Source organism: Rhincodon typus, chromosome 8 (genome assembly GCF_021869965.1).
Source record: "Rhincodon typus isolate 14 chromosome 8, sRhiTyp1.1, whole genome shotgun sequence".
In the NCBI taxonomy this organism is placed as follows: domain Eukaryota; kingdom Metazoa; phylum Chordata; class Chondrichthyes; order Orectolobiformes; family Rhincodontidae; genus Rhincodon; species Rhincodon typus.
The window spans coordinates 79,949,140-79,968,837 of record NC_063339.1 but is presented as its reverse complement, the minus strand read 5'-3'; the positions used below and the strand labels follow the sequence as shown (position 1 = coordinate 79,968,837).

At 41.9% G+C, this 19,698-nt stretch overlaps 1 protein-coding gene across 1 annotated transcript in view; it reads left to right on the top strand.

The window, feature by feature from the left end:
• Positions 1-19,698, top strand: part of tmem62 (transmembrane protein 62) — a 50,939-nt gene that overhangs the window by 15,396 nt on the left and 15,845 nt on the right. The window contains exons 4-6 of the mRNA XM_048599638.1: positions 10,248-10,370; positions 12,477-12,632; positions 18,200-18,359. Of these exons, the coding sequence (XP_048455595.1) occupies positions 10,248-10,370; positions 12,477-12,632; positions 18,200-18,359 (439 nt within the window). The remainder of the gene's footprint in view (positions 1-10,247; positions 10,371-12,476; positions 12,633-18,199; positions 18,360-19,698) is intronic.

Here is a 19,698-nt window from a genome sequence, read left to right as displayed (position 1 = left end):
CTTATTTAAATGTAAGTGACAATAACGTGAGAAGAGGATTATTCCTCCATCCATGGACACAGTCAAATTCACTTTTCCTTGTTTCCAATAGAGTGGGATTTTGCTTGAGGTGTCTATTGTGGCTGCACCTCCTTGTGGCACGCTGCTCAACCCCCAATTTGCTCACAGTGCTTTTGAAATTCTTTGTGGACCTCAAACTGAAAGATAAACAAATCTTTGTCCTTTCCTGATTGGGTTAATTAATGAAAACATAATGCCTCACTTTTAGGAGGAGTGAATGAACAGTGAACCAGAAAGAGGTCTCAGATATGGATGAGAGGAAAAGGTGAGGGACTGTGTTGTAACGCAGGTCACCATGTTCATGAAGAGCATTAAAAGGGAAAATAACTGTCTGAAGGCAAGAACAAGCAGAATGATAGAATCAAAATGTGGCCATTCAGCCCATTGTTCTTATGCGAGCACCTTGAATGAGTTGTGCAGTTAGCCCCAAACCTCTGCATAAAGTTTATGGCTTTCTATTTTAAGGCATTTTGGTCAGGGGACTGTGCTTTTAAATGCTTGCAGGACCCCAAGGCTAACCAAATATAAATGCATTCCCCACCAGGAGGGTCTTAGGGCTGTCCGCTTCTTCCTGGAGCAAAGACCTGACCCATCCCCACTCACCACCACCCTCCTCTGCTTGCTGAGCTTGTCCTCATCCTCTTTCAACTCCTGTCATTTTCTTCAGGTAAGAGGGGTTGCCATGGGTACCGCATGGGCCCTAGTTATGCCTGTCTCTTCATAGGGTACGTGAAACATTCCTTGTTCCAGTCCTCTTCCGGCCCCCACCCACAACTCTTTCTCTGATACATCGATGATATCGTCGGTGCTGCTTCCCTCTTTCATCTGGAATTGGAAAACTTCATCAATTTCGCCTCCAATTTCCACCATGCCATCACGTTCACCTGGTCTATCTCTGACTCCTCCCTTCCCTTCCTCAACATTTCTGTTTCCATTTATGGGGATAGACTGGTCACTAATATCCACTACAAACCCACTGACTCCCACAGCTATCTGGACTATACATCCTCACACCCTGCTTCCTGTAAAAACTCCATCCCATTCTCTCAGTTTCTCCGTTGCATATGTTCAGATGAGGCCAACTTCGACAAGGGAGCCTCCGAAATGTCCACTTTCTTCCTCAACCGAGGATTCTCCACCTCCGTTGTCGACAGGGACCTCAATCAGGTCCGACCCATCTCCCGCACTTCCACCCTCCCCCGTTCTCTTCCCACCCGCAACAGCGATAGGGTTCCCCTTATCCTCACCTACCATCCCACCAGCATCCACATCCAGAAGATCATCAGACGCCATTTCCGCCACCTCCAGCAAGATGCCACCACCAGGTACATATTCCTCTCCCTCCCCTCCCCTCCCTTTTCCGCCTTCCGCAGGGACCGTTCCCTCCGGGACACCCTGGTCCACACTTCCTTCACCCCCAACACCTCCCCACAGCCCTACGGCACCTTCCCCTGTAACCAGCGAAGGTGCAACACCTGCTCATTTACCTCCTTCCTCCCGGTATCCAAAGGCCCAAACATGCCTTCCAGGTGAAGCAACACTTCACCTGCACTTCACAGAATCTGGTCTACTGCATTCGCTGCTCACATTGTGGTCTCCTCTATTTTGGGGAAACGAAGCATAGACTTGGCAACCGCTTTGCAGAACATCTTCGTTCTGCTCGCAAAAAAGATCCTGAACTACCTTTTGCCTGCCACTTTAACACACCACCCTGCTCCCTGGCCAACATCTCTGTCTCTGGCTTGCTGCAGTGTTCCAGCGAAGCCCAATGCAAGCTGGAGGAACAACACCTCATTTTCCGCTTGGGGACCCTACAGCCTTCCGGACTCAATACTAAGTTCAATAATTTTAGGGCCTAAACTCTCCATTGTCCCAGCCCCATACCCCACACACTAGGCCTTGTTACCACATAGCCTGCCATTACACACCTCCTGCTGTTAGTCACTGAAAGTCCCCATTAACAACTATTCACTCTCCCAGCTGGTCGTTAGCAACTCCTTTGTCTGTCCAACTGTCTTTCTCTCTCTTTGGGCACTATCCTATCGTTTACTCCCCACCCCACCCACCTCCCTATTTTCTGCATATAAACTGACGTTTCCCCAGCCACTATCAGTTCTGAGGAAGGGTCACTGGACCGGAAACGTTAACTCTGTTTTTTCCTTCACAGATGCTGCCAGACCTGCTGAGCTTTTCCAGCAACTTTGTTTTTGTTCCTGATTTACAGCATCCGCAGTTGTTTCGGTTTTTATCAAAATGCATCATGTGGGCTTTTGATTCTCAGTCAGAACAAGTTTCTTTCTCAACCAACAGAGCCAATTCAGAAAGCCATACTAACATGTTAAAGATGATTTCAAAAGAGGAGAACAGTTCTTCATGACACCCCCATGGACATAGGTGGTTTTGTTGACTGTGTTATATATAGCAGGATGGGAGGAGGCTTGTATTGATCATGAACACCAGCCCAGAGTTGTTGGGCTGAATGACCAGTTTCTGTTCTGCATTTTTCATGGACTAATCGCAGAGCCGCAGCACATGAAATATGAATTATCTAGTGCAAGCATATTACGTTCATTTAGTCAAAGGAAGTCAAAGTAGCTCCCATTCCTAACTACAGTGCACTTGTGGAATGCAGTAGTTCATGCTGCAGCATAGAGATCGTCATGTAAAACAATAGTGTAGTGTCTGTGGGGATCACTGAGCTCTTTCATTGACTGGAAGGACCAGTCTTATTCTGCTAAATACTTTGTCTTGTTGCATATTTACCTTATGTCTTCATAAGTGTGAGAACCAAACTTGGCTTTTGACAGACTTTACTGCAGTGCAGTTCCATAGGAGCCACGATCTTTGCCTTTACCCCTCTGTCCCCACATGATTATTATCCATGTGTCACAATGTAACTGGAAGAACATGCTGGTAATTCAGTCCCAGTGTTCCACAAGCCATCACAAAATGTGTAAAATCCCAATTGAACCACCAAGATAATCAGTTTCAAACAGAAATTGCTGGGGACAGCATTTGTGGAGAAAAAATATTTAACGTTTCCAGTCCAGTGACCCTTCTTCAGAACTCATAGCAGCTAGGAAAAGATGATATCCATGCTGAAGACAGGGAACGGTGTTGGGGGATAAGGAATAATCAGTAGAGGAATAGGCGATAGGTAGAGCTGGAGCCCAGAGGGAGAGAAAGACAGTTTGCTGTTGGCTGTTTCAAAAAAAAATGTTTCACCTACTTCATAGAATCATAGAATCCCTACTGTGTAGAAGCAGGCCTTTGGCCCATCGAATCCACACCAATCCTCCAAAGAGCATCCTACCTAAGTGAAATCACTGGACAAGCCCATTAGATGTAGCATCATTTTAGATAGAGGAATAATTGTGTTAGCATTTTGATGGCAGGGTCCTGTTCTCCTCTCTTATGATGTTGACAAGCCTATTATGTTTCCAGTGCTGTCTGCTTTCATTTTCAGTTTTCAGAATTTGCAAATTGACTGAAAATAGACAGGTTGTAAAGTCTAAACTTGTATCCCTTTTGAGTGTAGAACATTCAGTCCCTCAATCCTGCTCCACTAGTTAATAGACTGATCTTGTCTCAGCCTCAACTCCACTTTCCTGCCTGCCGTCTGTAACTCTTCAACCCATTATTGATTAAAAATCTGTCTTTATCCTCCTTTAAATTTATTCAACATCCCATTGAATTCCTCTAATTCATGACTCTTTGAGAGAAGTAATTTCTCCTCATCTCTGTTTTCAATCTGCTGCCCCTTATCCAAAAATTATGACCTTGTTCTAGATTGCCCTACATGAGGAAACATCCTTTCCATGTATACTTTCTCAGTCCCCTTTAGCACCTTATATATCTCAATTAGATCTCCCCTGAGTCTTCTAAATTACAGAGTAAGTAGGCCTAAACAGCTCAACCTCTCTTCCTAAGACAAACCCCTCAACTCTGGAATCAATCTGCCTCCAGTACAACTATATCCATCCTCGTATAAGGGAGCCAAAATTGTACGCAATGTTCCAGGTGCAGCCCTGTACAGTTGTAGCAGCACTTCCCTACTTTTATAATCTATTCCTTTAGTAATAAATGCCAAAATTCCATTTGCTTCATGCATTCAGATACAAAGCCTTTAAGTTTGTTCTGTTATCAAATTTCCCTACACTTCTTTGTATCCTTGGTGCAGTACGACGTTCACTCATTCAATCCCTTCCTTTTAGTTTCTGGTAACAATCAGCCTTATCACTAACCTGCATTCCTACCTTGTCCTTTACCTTTGATTTTCTAATTTTCCATGCAAATGAATCCACACCTCCACTATGTAGTTTAGAGCCTTATCCACAGTCGTAGTTTTGCAATTCGCAGGGATTATGGTCTCAGCACAGTTCAGGTGGAGCCCATCCATTGGAACAGCTCCGTCCTTCTCCAGTACTGGTGCTAATGTCCCACGAATTTGAACCCGTTTCTCCCACACCAATCTTTGAGCCACACATTTATCTCTCTAATCTTGTTGATATTATAGCTCAGGTAGCAATGTGGAGATTGTTACCTTTTTGGTTCCTCTTTCTAATTTAGCCCCTAGTTGCTTATATTTCCACAGCAAGACCTTTTTTCCTCATTCTACCATCATCGCTGGTACTTACATAGACCATAACAACTGGATGTTTTCCCTCCCACTCCAAGTGGGAGCCCTTATGAGATATCTTGAACCTGAGTACCAGATAGACAACACAACCTTCAGGACTCTTGATCCTGGCCACAGAACAGGTGTCTATGATCCCAACTAATATGTCCCCAAATGTAACTACATTTCTATTTTCTCCTCCCACTTGAATGGCTGTAGCATAGTGCTATGGTCATTTTGCTCATCCTTTCTATAGCCCCAACTTCATCCAGACAGGGAGCACAATCCCAAACCTGTTGGAAAAGGACAAGGGCTGAGGCACCTTCGGCACTACCTTCTGGATCCCCCTCCCTTCCTCTCTTGTAGTCACACCCTCCTGTCCCTGACCACTGACCGAATTTGAGGTATTAATTAATTAATCTAAGGGATATGACGGCCTCACAGGAAACACAGCACCCAGGTAACTCTTTTTCCCCTTCATGATGTAGTGCAGTGTTTGAAGCTCGGACTTCAGCTCGTCAACTTTGAGCTGGAGTTCCTCAAGGAACAACACTTGCTACAGATTTGGTCACTGAGAACTACACTGGGGTCCACCAGCTTCCACATCATGCAGCTACAGTAGACCCCTGGCCCTGCATGTCTATTTTATTTAATTAGATTTTTAAAAAAAAATCCTACTGGTCTTTAATTGCTTAATCTGCAAAACATTTCTCCTATTTATGTTTAATCTGAAAGCAATTTAAAAAGGTATTCACATTAGCAGTTACTTACCAACCAATGAATTTATGGCCACAAAAACAACGTTGCTGGAAAAGCTCAGCAGGTCTGGCAGCATCTGTGAAGGAGAAAACAGAGTTAATGTTTCGGGTCCGGTGACCCTTCCTCAGAACTGCCATAAATGGCACTGTCCCACATATGGCACTGGGACCATATGCACCCAACTAACTGGGGGAAGGGAGAACAGAAGTTGCAAAAGCACTGGCCATACTTTTCTTGACTTTCTTGGAGGTGGTACCAGAGGACTGAAGAATTGTAAATGTTACACCCGTATTCAAGAAAGGCTATGAAGATTGTTGAGCATTGGAAATCAAACCTCACTATTCCCGGAGTCATCACAGAAATTAAAAGATTTTCTAGAAATAAGCAAAAGTCCCCAATTTACCTGATTTTTCAGACTCGGTTTGACAGAAAGCACTGTCACTGACAGCGCTGGGACTGAGGTCCTTGCAAGGTGTTCTGTTGGTGCCATCAGGAGGGCTTTAAACTAACTTTGCAGGGGGTGTTTGAAACAAGAGAAGACGAGGGTTTGAAAAATACTTAGCTGGCATGAACATAGAGAATACTAAGGTAATAAATGAAGTCAGAGTAAGGGCAAAAGAAAGGGCAAACAGGGGAAATGTATGTATGTGAATACACAGAGTATAATAAATAATGTTGCGGAGTTACAAATACAGATGTTGTGGTAATAAGAGACCTGGCTCAAGAAAGGGCAGGACTAGTGTTAAATATTCCTGGGTACAACGACTTCAGAAAAGAGAGGAAAGGAGGCCGGGTCACTGTGTTGGTTAAGGAGGGCGTTGCAGTGCTGGAGAAAGAGGATGTCTGAGAGGCCCCGAGGGACACAGAGAGCTTGGCTAGAGCTACAAATAAAATGGGTGCAATTACATTGCTCAATGTAGTCTATAGGGCATCAACGAGTGGGAAGGATGTAGCGGAACAAATCTGCAGTGAAATTAGAGATATGCCAACATTATAGAGCAGTTATAATGGGGACTTCAATTACCCAAACATAAACTGAGATATTCCAGTGCAAGAGGTAGCGAGCAGCAAGTCTTCCTGGATTATGTTCGGGAGAGTGTCATACAGCAGTATGTGTCCAATCCAACAAGGAAGGAGACAGTGATCATTGTTTTATATGGTTCAGGATTGTGTTGGAAAATGACATACATTCTTGCATAAATGTTAACAATCCTTGTGTATATTTAAGGCTGAGAGATTTTTGATCAGTTAGGGAGTCAAAGGAAAGACTGTAAAGTGCACATGAGGAATGTCGGATCAGCCATGATCCTTTTGAATGGCAGAGCAGATTCAAGGAACAGAACTGCCTACTGCAGTCCTATTCCTTATGGTCTTATGGTCTTAATCCAGAGTAAGAAAATTAATTGACAGAGACCTGTCTTCAGTGGGGCAAGAACAGAGCTGAGCAGGATTGATTGGAATAAGAGGTTGGCAGGTAGATCACTAACTGAACAATGGGACATCTTTAAGGAGCAGACGGTTCAGGAACAGTTGAGGTACGTTTCCTTGAATGGAAAAGGTAGGACAAACAAAATTCATAGAATCCCTACAGTGTGGAAACAGGCCCTTTGGCCCAACAAGTCCACACCGAGACCCATCCCCCTACAACCTACCTAATCTACAAATCCCTGAACACTACCAATTTAGCATGGCCAATCCACCTAACCTGCACATCTTTGGACCGTGGGAGGAAACCGGAGCACCCGGAGGAAACCTTTGCAGGCACGGAGAGACCGTGCAAACTCCACACAGTCACCCGAGGGTGGAATTGAACCCAGGTTCCTGGCGCTGTGAGGCAGCAGTGCTAACTACTGAGCCACTGTGCCGCCAAAATCTAGAGTTTCTGGATGACACAGGAAGTAGAAATTAATATCAGAAAGAAAAATTTTGCTTGTGACAGCTGTAATGCAGAAAATAGAATTGAGAATCAATAGGAATACCGAAGGTTTGCGGGAGGTGAAACAATATAAGCGAATCAAAGAGGAACTATGAGAAAAAAACAGCAGCTAACAAAAATGGGAATCCCAAAGTCTTCTATAGGCACATAAACAGTAAAGGATTAGTTGAAGGAGGAATAGGGGCCAGAGACTAAAAAGGGGTTTGCAAATGAGGTGGAGGGATGGATGAGGTGTTATATGAATACATTGCATCTGCCTTTACGAAAGGCATGCATGCAGATCAGGTCATGGTGACAGAAGAGGAAACTCTGTCACTAGAAAGGTTCAAAATTAAAAAGGAAGTCCTGGATACACTTTTGGCACTTAAAGTTGACAAGGCACAGGGACTAGGTGAGATGCATCTAAGGATTTTGAAGGAAGGCAGTGTAGAAATTTGTGGGGACACTGGCCATTATATTTGAAACAATGCAAACTAAATGGTTTTATTCAGAAAGATTGTAAGGAGAATCCCAGCAATTACAGACTAGTCAGTTTTTCTTAGGTGGTAGGGAAGATTCTGTGATAGGATTCTGTGATAGGAAACAGAGAGTAATGGTTATTGGATATCTTTCAGGTTGAACGAAGGTTCGTAGTGGTGTTCTCCAGGGGTTTTGGCACCTTTGCTTTCAGATTACTGTAAAGATATATGAATTGTCAACTGAGGAGAACAGCTTGGAACTTGCAAAGGACATTGACAAGGTGGTGGAGCATGTGAATAGGTAACAGATGGGGTTCAATGCAGAGGAGCATGAGGTGATGCATTTTGACTGGAAGAATACTGAAAGACCATGTAACATAGGGAGTACAGTTTTAAAGTGGGTGCAAGAGCAAAGGGACCTGGGAGTATATGTATTTGGATCATTGAAGGTGGCAGTACAGATGGAGAGACCAGGAAATTGAGCATACAGTATCCTTGGCTTTATTAACAGGGGCAAGAGAAAGGAGCTCATGTTGAACTTATACAAATCATTTGTTAGATCTCAGCTGGAGTTGTGAATGCCGCATTATGGGAAAGATATGAATGGATTGGAGAGAGCACTAAAGTGGCATACAAGAATTGTTCCAGTGATGAGTAACTTTACTATGAGGATAGATTGAAGAAGTTGGGACTGTGCTCCTTGGAGAGAAGAAGGATAAGAAGAGATCTGATAGAGGTTTTCAAAATCATCAGCAGGCTGAATAGATTAGATAGGGAGAAATTTTTCCTGCCCTCAAAAGAGAGAGGACATAGATTGAAAGTGATATGCAAAAGAAGCAAGGGTGAAATGAGGAAAAGGTTTTCACTTCACGTCAGCTCTGATGAAGAATCACCTAGACTCGAAGCATTAGCTTGCTTTCTGTCCATGGATGCTGCCTGACCTGGCGACATGATGGCTCAGTGGTTAGCACTGCTGCCTCACAGCACCAGGGATGTGGGTTCGAATCCACCCTCAAGTGACTGTCTGTGTGGAGTTTGCACATTCGCTCTGTGTCTGCAGGGTTTCCTCCAGGTGCTCCAGTTTCCTCCCACAGTCCAAAGATGTGCATGCTAGGTGGTTTGGCCATGCTAAATTGCCCATAGTGAGGTGGCTCAGGGATGTGTAGATTAGGTGGGTTATAAGGGGATAGGTCTGGGTAGGATGCTTTGAAGGTCAGTGTGGACTTGTTGGGCCGAAGACCCTGTTTCCACACTAGGGATTCTATGGTCTACAGCAATTTTTGTTTTCAAAAAGTTTTCACTCAGTGAGTGGTTGGGATATGGATTGCACCACCTGAAAATGTGGTGGAGATAGGTTTAACTGAGGCATTCAAGAGGGTATTGGATGATCATTTGAATAAAAATAATGTGCAAGGGTTTGGGAAGGAGCCAGGAGATTGGCACTATATAATAGAATAGGTGCAGGCATGATGGACTGAATGGCTCCTGAATTCAAAATTCACACAAATGAATTCAGGAATTGTTCTGAACAATTCCAGTTGCACCATAGCAAACATAGTTCCCTCAAATCACTCGCACCAATTCTACTCTTTGATCTCTACATTCTGGACAAACTAACACTAAAGTACAATGCAGCAGAAGACATATAATGCAGACTTCAGATAATATGGAGCCAAGAAGGTGCTCTCATCTCGGACTTGTACCTTCCACCTTCAATTCAGCGAGTCGGCACTGTTTTAACTCCCCGTGTCAATTTCACGAGCGATGATCTTCACTGAGATACACAGCTAGTGTGAACTCCGATTCCCACATAGAGCTTCTTGAGTGTTGCTGGAGCTGCACTCATCCAGGTAAGTAGGGAGTGGGGTTAATTCCAACAGACTCCCGACTTGTGCCTCGTAGATAGTAGACAAGCTTCGAGAAGTTCCGAGTTGAGTTACTTTCCGCAGAATTCCCAACCTCACTTGCTTTTGGGTGATTCAGGAATGTCACTGCCATTGAACATCCAGGAATGATGTTTAGAATCTCTCTTATTGAGGTGGTTATTGCCTAGCTCTAGTAGGATGCAAATGTTACTTGTAATGCATTGGGTCATAGCGATCTGGAATTCTCTTCCAAAAAGCTGTTGAGGTTTCAGATCATTTGAAAATTTCAGTGCTAACAGATTTTTGCTCAGTGTTGGTGCTACTGTTTACAGAAAGATTAACAATTCTGGAACTGTTGAGTCAGGTAGATGGATTTCAGCATACAGATCAGATATGATCAAACTGAATAGTGGCATGGACTTAAGGAGGTGAGTGTTCCAATCTTGCTCCTATGTTCCTTCAAACGTTCAAGTAAGTTTAGAGGGGTGAGAAAAGAGCACATTTTGTTTGAATTTTCAGCTTTGTAAATGGAACTTCTCTGTACTTTACAGCTCTGCAATTGCATACCTGTGTGGACACCTGCACACACTGGGAGGTCTCATGCCTGTTCTGCACAGCAGAAACACAGAAGGAACACTGGAACTGGAGCTAGGTGACTGGATGGACAACCGGAAGTTGGTACCTTTGAAATAACATCTACAATAGTGCATGAGAAAAACTTTGGATTGTTTTGATGGGCACCATAATTAAATGTTGAACGTGTTGAGTTGGTAATATAACAGTTTAGACTTTCTAGTGTTCTGGGGTTTTGTGTATATATTGAATATCAAAACAGTGTCAACTCTGGCTTATTTTATTAGTTTTGTCTTTGTTAATTTATTTCCCAATAAAACCACAGAAGTTGTCTGCCTCTCGTGCCTTGATCAATCTGTTCACCAGAGAATCATAGAATCGCTATGGCGCAGAAAGAGACCCTTCAGCCCATTGAGTCTCCGTTGACCCTCTGAAGAACATCCTACTCAGACTGAATTCCCTGCCTTATCCTCATAATCCCTCATTTACCATGGCCAATCCACCTAACCTACACATCTTTGGATTGTGGGAGGAAACTGGTGCACCAGGCAGAAAGCCACGCAGACACCAGGAGAATATGCACACTTCACACAGTCACCTAAGGCTGGAATGAAACCTGGGTCCCTGGTACTGTGCGTCAGAAGTGCTAACCACTGAGCCATTGTACCACCTGTCTTGAGAACCTTAGTTATTATTTGATTTCTGTTTTGGGCCAGTTGCATACAATGGTATTTATGCTATCCATTTTGGGCTGACAACAAGCCATTTTATGATTCAGAGCTACACTGTTTCACATGGCATTTCACCCATTTTGCACGGTATTAAGTGCATGGCACAGGATCCACTGTGACCCTAGTGAGAGCAGTCAAGAGTCATGAGGATTGGAACTTGCTTATATAAATGTAAATTGAAAGACAAACTCTAAAAGAGCAATGAAAGAATCCCACATTTTGGGAAATATGAGTTTGAGTAGGAGGTGGTACATTGAGTTGATTCCCACTCAATGGGGATCCAAGGAAAAGAGCTTGCATTTTGGAAATGAGAAGGAGCAAACTTCAGATGATTTCTCAAGTATTGGTGCTCACTGGGTACATTTCTCTTGGCACTGGACACTTCTGATGGAGGAGCTATCATTCAGGTTGGCAGGGTGTGCTTTGGTGTGGGAGGAGTAAAGATAACCAGGATGATGAGAACAAACAATGAGGAGGATCTTGAGGTGGTTGACAAGGCAGAGATGCAGAGGGTCAGAGTTCTAAAGAGCGATGATGGTACAGAGCATGAGCAGTGTATTGTGGTTGGAAAGGGAATGTTATGAACGTGCTTGGAGTTCTGGGAAGAAAGCGGAGGAAATTATGCACTATATTACAAAGATGGAAAAAAAGGAATCGATTTACATGAAGAGGAAGTGAACTGTGGCATGGAGCAGTACAAAATTATTTGAGACCTTTGACCTCAGCCTGAGGTACATCCAGGGAAAGAAAAGGAGTCAATTAAAAGAGGGCTACTTCAGGGTAAATACTGAAGCAAAGCAGATAGACATTAACTGTAATAAGTTATTAAGCAAAATTAGACATGGAATCATGTAGGACAGTGTTGGGACAGAGTGTGTTGTATTTATTTAATTTGTGAGATTTGGGTATCGATGCATTTATTATCACCTTGAGAAGGTGATGGATAAGCTACCGCCTTGAACAATGTGGTTAAAAATTGGTCAAAGCTGATCAACAAAGTGTATTTTGTAAATATTTAACATGGGGGAGGAGGGGATTGTGGAAAATGTAACCCTAGTATCCACCAAAGTGAAGTGTATGGATCCAGGAGGAGAAACCATTTGAAGCATTGTAATACAGATAGGAATGATATCAGGAACAAGCAATGTCAGAGATAAACTTTGGAAGAGAGATATCCCAGGAGAAGAATTGAGTGGAAGTAACGCTGATGACAGCAGATACGTGATGGGGATAAAAGGCACACTCAATTGCAGGAACTGAACTCAGCTGAAACCAATCCATGCCTGCAGTTGTAACCAGCTAATTCATTATAGTTCAGGAATCAGACCTGAACTTGTAATCAAGCGGGTCATTGGAAAAGTAGTCACTGCATTTGAGGGGAAATATACATTCTCTGGTCATATTTGAAGTGCGTTTTGTATGAGTTTGTTTAAGCTGAGTGTAAATATCATGCATCTTTTGCTTTTCTTGTGGTAGGTACCGTCTATTGGCATTTGACCATGATCTGTTTAGTTTTGTGGATCTAAACTTAAACAAGTGGCCGGCAGTCCTTATCACAAATCCAAAATCTGCTCTATATAGTAGCCCAGGACATGAGCCTCTGGGGAAAATCAAGCACTCTACACATATCAGGTATGAGTTAATTTGTGTTCTGTTATTCTCTGTTAGATTCCCTTTGGCCATCTTTGTAACTAATAAGCCTATCAGCGAAGGATGTAAGAACTCAAGAAATAGGAGCAGGAATAAATCGTACAGCCCATCAAGATTTATACAATTATGGCTGATCGTCTACCTCAACTTCACGTTACTGTTAACTTTCCTAGATTCTCTGAGAGACCAGGGATCTATCTGAGCTGAGCCTTAATATATTCAAAAATGGATCATCTGCAGTTCTGTTGGGTAGGGAATTCTAAAGATTCAGAACCCTTTGAGTGAAACAGTTTCTCTGCATTTCAGTCCCACATGAACTGTCCCTTATCCTGAGACAGTGCTCCTATGTTCTAGACATCTCAAACTTTATGCCCAACTCGAATTGTGTATATTTCAATGACATTGCTCTCACTTTCCTTAACAGCAGAGAATGTCGGCCCAACTAACTCAGCTTCTCACTATAGGATGACCCTTGTAATTCCAGGGAATCAATTTAATGAACCTGCAGTGGACAATCATACTCGTTAGCAAGTGATTGCCAATGATAAAATCCAATCTCGTAGAAAATGACATATACAGGTTTTACACCTTTTAAAATGTGTTCTGTTTTTGTATTCCTAAAATTAAAACAAACTCTCACATTTTAACACTATATTCCATCCAGCACCTTGTTATCCACTCATTTAGCCTGTCTATATCTGCTTGCAGCCTCTTGCATTCTGTTTACAGTAGTTTTAATGGTGTAATAGCTTTCCTGTTCCTATGATGCTGCTTGGCCTGCTGTGTTCATCCAGCTCTACACCTTATTATCTCAGATTCTCCAGCGTCTGCAGTTCCTACTATCTCTGCTACCTTAGGGGACTGGTTGACATGCACACCAAGGTCCCGCTGATCTTCAGGTCTTCCCAGGGTCCTATTATTCATGTATTCCCTTGCCTTATTCAGCCAACCCAAGTTCATCACCTCACCTTTATCCAGATTGAATTCTGTTTACCACTGATCAACCCGTCTATGTCCTCCTGTAATGTAAGGTTCTTCAACCCTGCCAATTTTCATATCATCAGCAAACTATTGATCAACACTCCTATGTTCAAGTCTAAAATATTTATATAAACCACAAACAGCAACACTGATTCCTGTGCAACACCACTAGACATGGACTTCAGTTGGAAAAACACCCCTCAACCATCACCCTCTGCTTTCTGCCGCTCATGCCAAATTTCCTTGGATCTCGTGGGCTCTTACCTTTGTTATCAATCTCAAGTGTTGTAGGAAGCTTGTTGCACTCTGACATAGAGCCAATTCAGTTTGCTGAGACTGATCAAGTCTTTTGCTCTGGCACAAATTATTTGTATTTTACACGGGTAGATAATTATCTTCCTGTTTCATATGCACCAAATGTAAAACTTCATAACTAAAAGTATCAATACTCCCTTGATTTTAAAATACTGCACGTTTGACCAGTCACATCTGTGCCATTTCCCTGTAACAGCAACTCATCTAGATCTCTCATCTGCCTTTTCCCGATAGCTCTGAAAACTGTTTCTCTCCAGATGTTTATCCAACTCTCTTTTGAAGGCGTCAATTGAATCTGCTTCCCCACAGTCACAGACAGTGCTTACCAGATCCTGATCAGGCACCATATGAACATTCTTTTCTTCATATTACTATTGTTTTTTGTTGACAATCACTTCAAACTAGTACAATCTGGTTCTCAATCCTTCTCCTGATAGGAACAGTTGCTCCCTCTCCATTTCAAAACTCCTCGTAATTTTGAACACTTCCATCAAATCCTTTTTAAAATTTCTCTTCTCCCCAAAGAAAAGCAATGCTTCTAAAAGGTTCCTGGTCCAAAGATGTTCAGGTTAGATGGATTGGCAAGGCTAAATTGCCCTGTAGTGTCTAGGATGTGTAAGCTGGTTGGTTAACTATATCAGTTTACAGGGATAGGATGGGATGCCGTTTGGAAGGTTGGTGCAGGCTCAATGGGCCAAATGGCCTCTATCTCTCTTGTAGGGATTCTATGATTCTAGCTTCTGTAATAGATTCATGTAATCAGAGTTCCTTATGCTTGGAATCATTCTCATGAATCTTTTCTACACCTTCTCAAATGCTCTCTACACTGGTGTACAAAACAGGAGGGACAATTCCAGTTGAGTTGACTCAGTGTTTTGTACAGTTTGATCACAACTTTCTTCCTTTTGTACTGTATGTTCCCATTTATAAAGCCCACAAACTGTTATTTAATTGCATTTTCTTTGGATGTCAAGAATTCAGTGGTAATGTTGTCATGGGTGGAATAGTGCAGAATATGCTCAAGTCCATGGCTGATCCTGAAATTGAGGAGATATAAATGTCCCACTTTCTAATTAGGAGGAAAACCACGTGCATTTCCAGTTTAAGAGTGTATTTTTGAACTGCTTGTCTCTGTAGAGGTCATAATATTCAATGTGCTTTACGGCCATTGAAGTAGTTTTGCATGGTCAAGACCCATTAGTTGTCAGTTAATCTAGTTTGTTCAAAAGAGAAGTGATAGTCTATTAATCAGGAGAACTCAGTAGTCTTCTCAAAATAGTAGCAACCTGTCACTTGAAACAGTCAGCTGGGGCCGAGGATTTAGAGTCCTCTCCTGCAGTACACCACTCCCTCATTACTGAGCCAGTACTGTGCTACTAAGAAAGAACCTTTTTGTCCATTATACAGTGTCTTTCACAACCTAAGGATGTCCTAAACACTTTGCAGCAAATGAGTCCTTTTGAAGTTGAGTAACTGTTAGAAAGTAGGGAACATAGCAGCTAATTTGCACTCAACAAATTCCCACAAACAGCAATGCAATCTTGACCAAATAATCTGCTCACCAATGTCAGTAGAAACAATGAATAATAGCCAGGACAGTGGAAAAATGATCTGTGCTCTCCCTCACAATTGGATCTTTTATCTTGAGGGAGCAGATGTCTCTAACAACATTCATCAGAAAATGACAATATTGCAGCGCCCACTCAGGACAGGACTGTGTCCTCAAATATCAAGAGTGAGACTTGAACCCAAAACTTTCTGGCACAAAAGTGACATTGTAACCACTGACCTGACAGTTGAATGGATGTTTGGACTGAGAAAAAACCCAATCATACATGTCTTTGAGTGGCTACCTCAGCTTTAAAACCACCAAACCCTTTAAAATCTTTATATGTTGGTTGAATCTCCTTTTGCCCATTGTTGCTGATGTGTAGGTAATGCTAGATGACATGCAGGAGCTGATTATGGTTGATGCTGCAGTTCATGGATAATATTATTTATAAGAATGTACAGAAACCGAGTTAAAGTTTCGGAGAGTGGAAAGAAAGAACTAAAAGGAAGGTCTGTAACCAAGATTAAATGGGATAATAGAACAATTTAAGAATCAAAAGGTATGTTCAGAGGATGTGTAAAAGAACACTAGCTGAATCATTGCAAACAGCTGTTATATGATAAAAATGGTAGCAGTAGTTGTGATTAAAAGTTGTAGTTTATAGTTATGATAAAGTGTTCTGTTCACCCTTTGTCCATTATTGAGCAGTAAATTCCTCAATTCAGAGCACTTCCCTTCAATGTTTGTCTCCAGCTTCCTGTCCTCACTTGAAATTGTATCAAACACAACCTCTGACCCAGCACCAGGACACAATTTTTTTTTCTTTTTTTCAAGGGCACATTTGAGATTTTCTTGAGGGCTACCTTTTGATTTTTGTGAGCTATTTTTTCATTCTCACTAACTTCTTTATTAGGTTATACAGTCAGTTACAGTTACCTTCAGTAGTTGAGTTGACTAGCAAGCTTTTAGCCTCTCACAGAACCAGATTTAGAGTGTACCACAATTTCCAACCGTAGATTATTCTGGCAGATTTCACTACCACCCCACCATTGGTGACCTTACAAGCTTACCCATGTGAAGTCGTGCCTTCCTACAGCACTGCTATCAGGGTTATTTGTTATAAAATATCATTCCAAGTCTTCACGTTGATTTGTCTTTGGGATTATTCTGAGCACTGACACGCCAGAGTGATCCTGGAGAACTGGGAGCTTTTCAGGCAACCTACCTTATGTAAAGTTACCCTTTCCCACTCACAACAAGCAGCAATTCCACAATTGAGGACCAATTATAGATTTTTCACAACACAAACAGAGCTTTCGGCCCAAAGCAATTGTGTCTGTGTCTTGGGAAGAGCTATTTTCAGTTAATCACAACTCTCTGCTCTTTCCCCAGAGAACTGCAGTGATTTTCCCTTAAAGCATTCCCTTTGAAAGTTACTGCTGAATCTTTTCCCTTATGCCTTTCATACAATGCTTTCTAGAATAGGACAGTGTAAAAACTAATAATCTCCCTGTGTTTACTTAATTCTTTTTTCCAGTCATAATACGTGGATCGTTTTCAGGTTGGTAACCTGTAACTGGTTACTAGGGATTAGTTCTGGACCCTCACTATTTATGATCTAGATGACTTGAATAAAGGAACCCAATTATATTGTTGCCAAATTTGTTGATTATACAAAACAGGTAGGAAAGAGAATTGTGAGGCTGGTATAAAGTATTAAAGGATGTAGATACACAAAGTAGGTGGGTGAGCAAAAGTTTGGTAGATGGAGTATAATGTGGAAAATGTGTGGTCCACTTTTGAAGGAGCAACAGCATATTCTATAAATGGAGAGACTGCAGAATACTGCAGTAGAGAGGGATCTAGCTGTCCTTGTACATAAATCACAAAATGCTGCCATGCAGGGACAGTAAGTAATTGGGAGGGCAATTAGAACATTAGCCTTTATTGCAAGTGGAATGGAAGATAAAAGTAGGAAGCCTTGCTACAGCTGAATCGGATATTGGCAAGACCATATGTGAGAGGTTGTTTCACCCTATGGGAGAGTCTAGAAGAAGACAACACAGTTTTGAAATGAAAGGTCTCCCATTTCAGATGGATATGGGCAGCCATTTCTTCTTTGAGAGTTGTTGGTGTTTGGAATTCTCTTCTCTAAGGAGCAGTGGAGGCTGGGTCATCAAGGCTGAGTTAGGCGGAGCTTTGACAGGAGAGTTGACGGTTATTGTGTGGACAGACAGCAAAGTGGAGTTGAGGTTATAATTGAGTGACAAATGAATTGAACCAAATGACGTTGCAGGTTTGATGGGTCAGGTGACCTACTCCTGCTTCTGTGTCTTATGTCCTTTTGCCAATGGTATTGATTTTCTGTCCTCGGGTAACTGGCCCTCCCCTCGTGGAAATAATTATTCCCCATCTCTATAAGCACATAATTTTGATCAGGCCCATTAAATATCCTTCAACTTTCTTTGTTCTAAGAAAACTCCTGACTATTCCAGTCAAACCACATAACTGAAAACACTCAATCTGCTACAGTTTTGGTAATTCTCCAGTGTACTCCATCCATAGCCAGTTCTGAAGTTTGCAGTGGATTTCTTGAAAATTCAATGGGTCAGTGTAAAATACAGAACTATCTCCTGAGGTGATTTAATTAGGTTTTGTAGGTCAAGTGCGATTAATTATGTGGTTTATGTTTCTTCTTTAGGGTTCTAGTCTTCTCGCCATCACAAATCACCTCAGTCCTGATCAGTATTGATGGTATCACTATAGGCAGTGCGGTTCATATTGATGGCCCATTCTTCTCAATAACCTGGAGGCCTGAGGATTACAGGGAAGGAATGCACTACATTGAAGTCCGAGCTGAGGTAACGTACGTATACCTTTCTCACTGGTATGCCCTGTTATGAGACTGTTTGTCAAAGGATTCTGTTGAATAGATTGAGATCAAAATGATCAATTCAGGACTCTTAAGAGATTTAATTATCTTTGTTCCTCCCTTTTCTTTTTGATGAGTACAATTAGGATCCCAGAGACACCAGTTATTCTTTATTATTATTGGTAATTTCGATGTGAGTATCAGCAGATGATTTGATATAATACTTATCAGTTATAATCAGTTATATATAATATAATCAGTTGAGGGAATCAGTATTACAAAATCTGTTCATTTAACCTGAACCTCCACAGATGTGATCAATGTCCATAAATTTGTTTGTGTGGTCTTGAGTTTAGAAGATGGTCAACCCAGTGCTTTTCAGTAGGATTTTGATATTTACCAAGCTTATGGTGATCAGGTCATTGTACTCACTACATGATACAAAATATCTCCAATATCAATAAAATAAGTACATTATTTTTTGAAATTAGACTTGAGGGGTTTCATACTGTCTTCACTCCAGACCAATCCAGAACCTGGAGAACAGGTTCCAAAGGGTTTTGGAATCCAGCTGTTCGTAAGGCAAGCCTGCTGTATATATTGTCAAAGGGTGGTGACAATCTGTTCACTGAAGTGTTCCGTTTCTGACTGTGTGCTTTACTTTATTTAAGGAAAAATAAATTTAATCCAGAATGAACTGCCTCTGTTTTATCAGAATTGATATGTTCTGGGTTGTTCTGGAGACTCTGGGTTGGAAAAGAATCAACAAATCTCTACATGTTGCATTCTGTACTCTGACTCTTGTCATACTTACACAGTCGCCTGTCATTTCTAAACACAACATCCAGATATTTAATAGATATTTGTCTCATGGTCAACCTCCTGCAATTTCCTTTGATGTCAATAGTGCCGTATCTCTTTCAATCACTTGTTTGATCTGATCTATTCAGATGAAGACTGAATTGTTGCTACTTGTCCCATCTTACCTGAATCATATGTTAAAAACCTCACTGGCAGCTGTGCAGTGCTCTGTCACTGACACACCTCAACTGTTTCACAGAAGTTGCCAGCTAACAATTAAATAAAACAAAACTAAGTTCTTCAGTTAGCAACCCTGATGTTACTAGATTCCTCAAGAATGTTTCTAGATCAGTCAGGCCACTGTTCTCTTGAAGGTTGTCCTACCTTCCACAGTCTCGCATAGAGTGGTCCCTAGATTGAAACGTATCATTTTTTTACCCTCGACAGCTAGAAAATGGTCTATGGCTTACCTATGCCTTTTTGTTTGCTGTCCAAACAATTAATGGCATCTTCTTTGAAAAACCCTT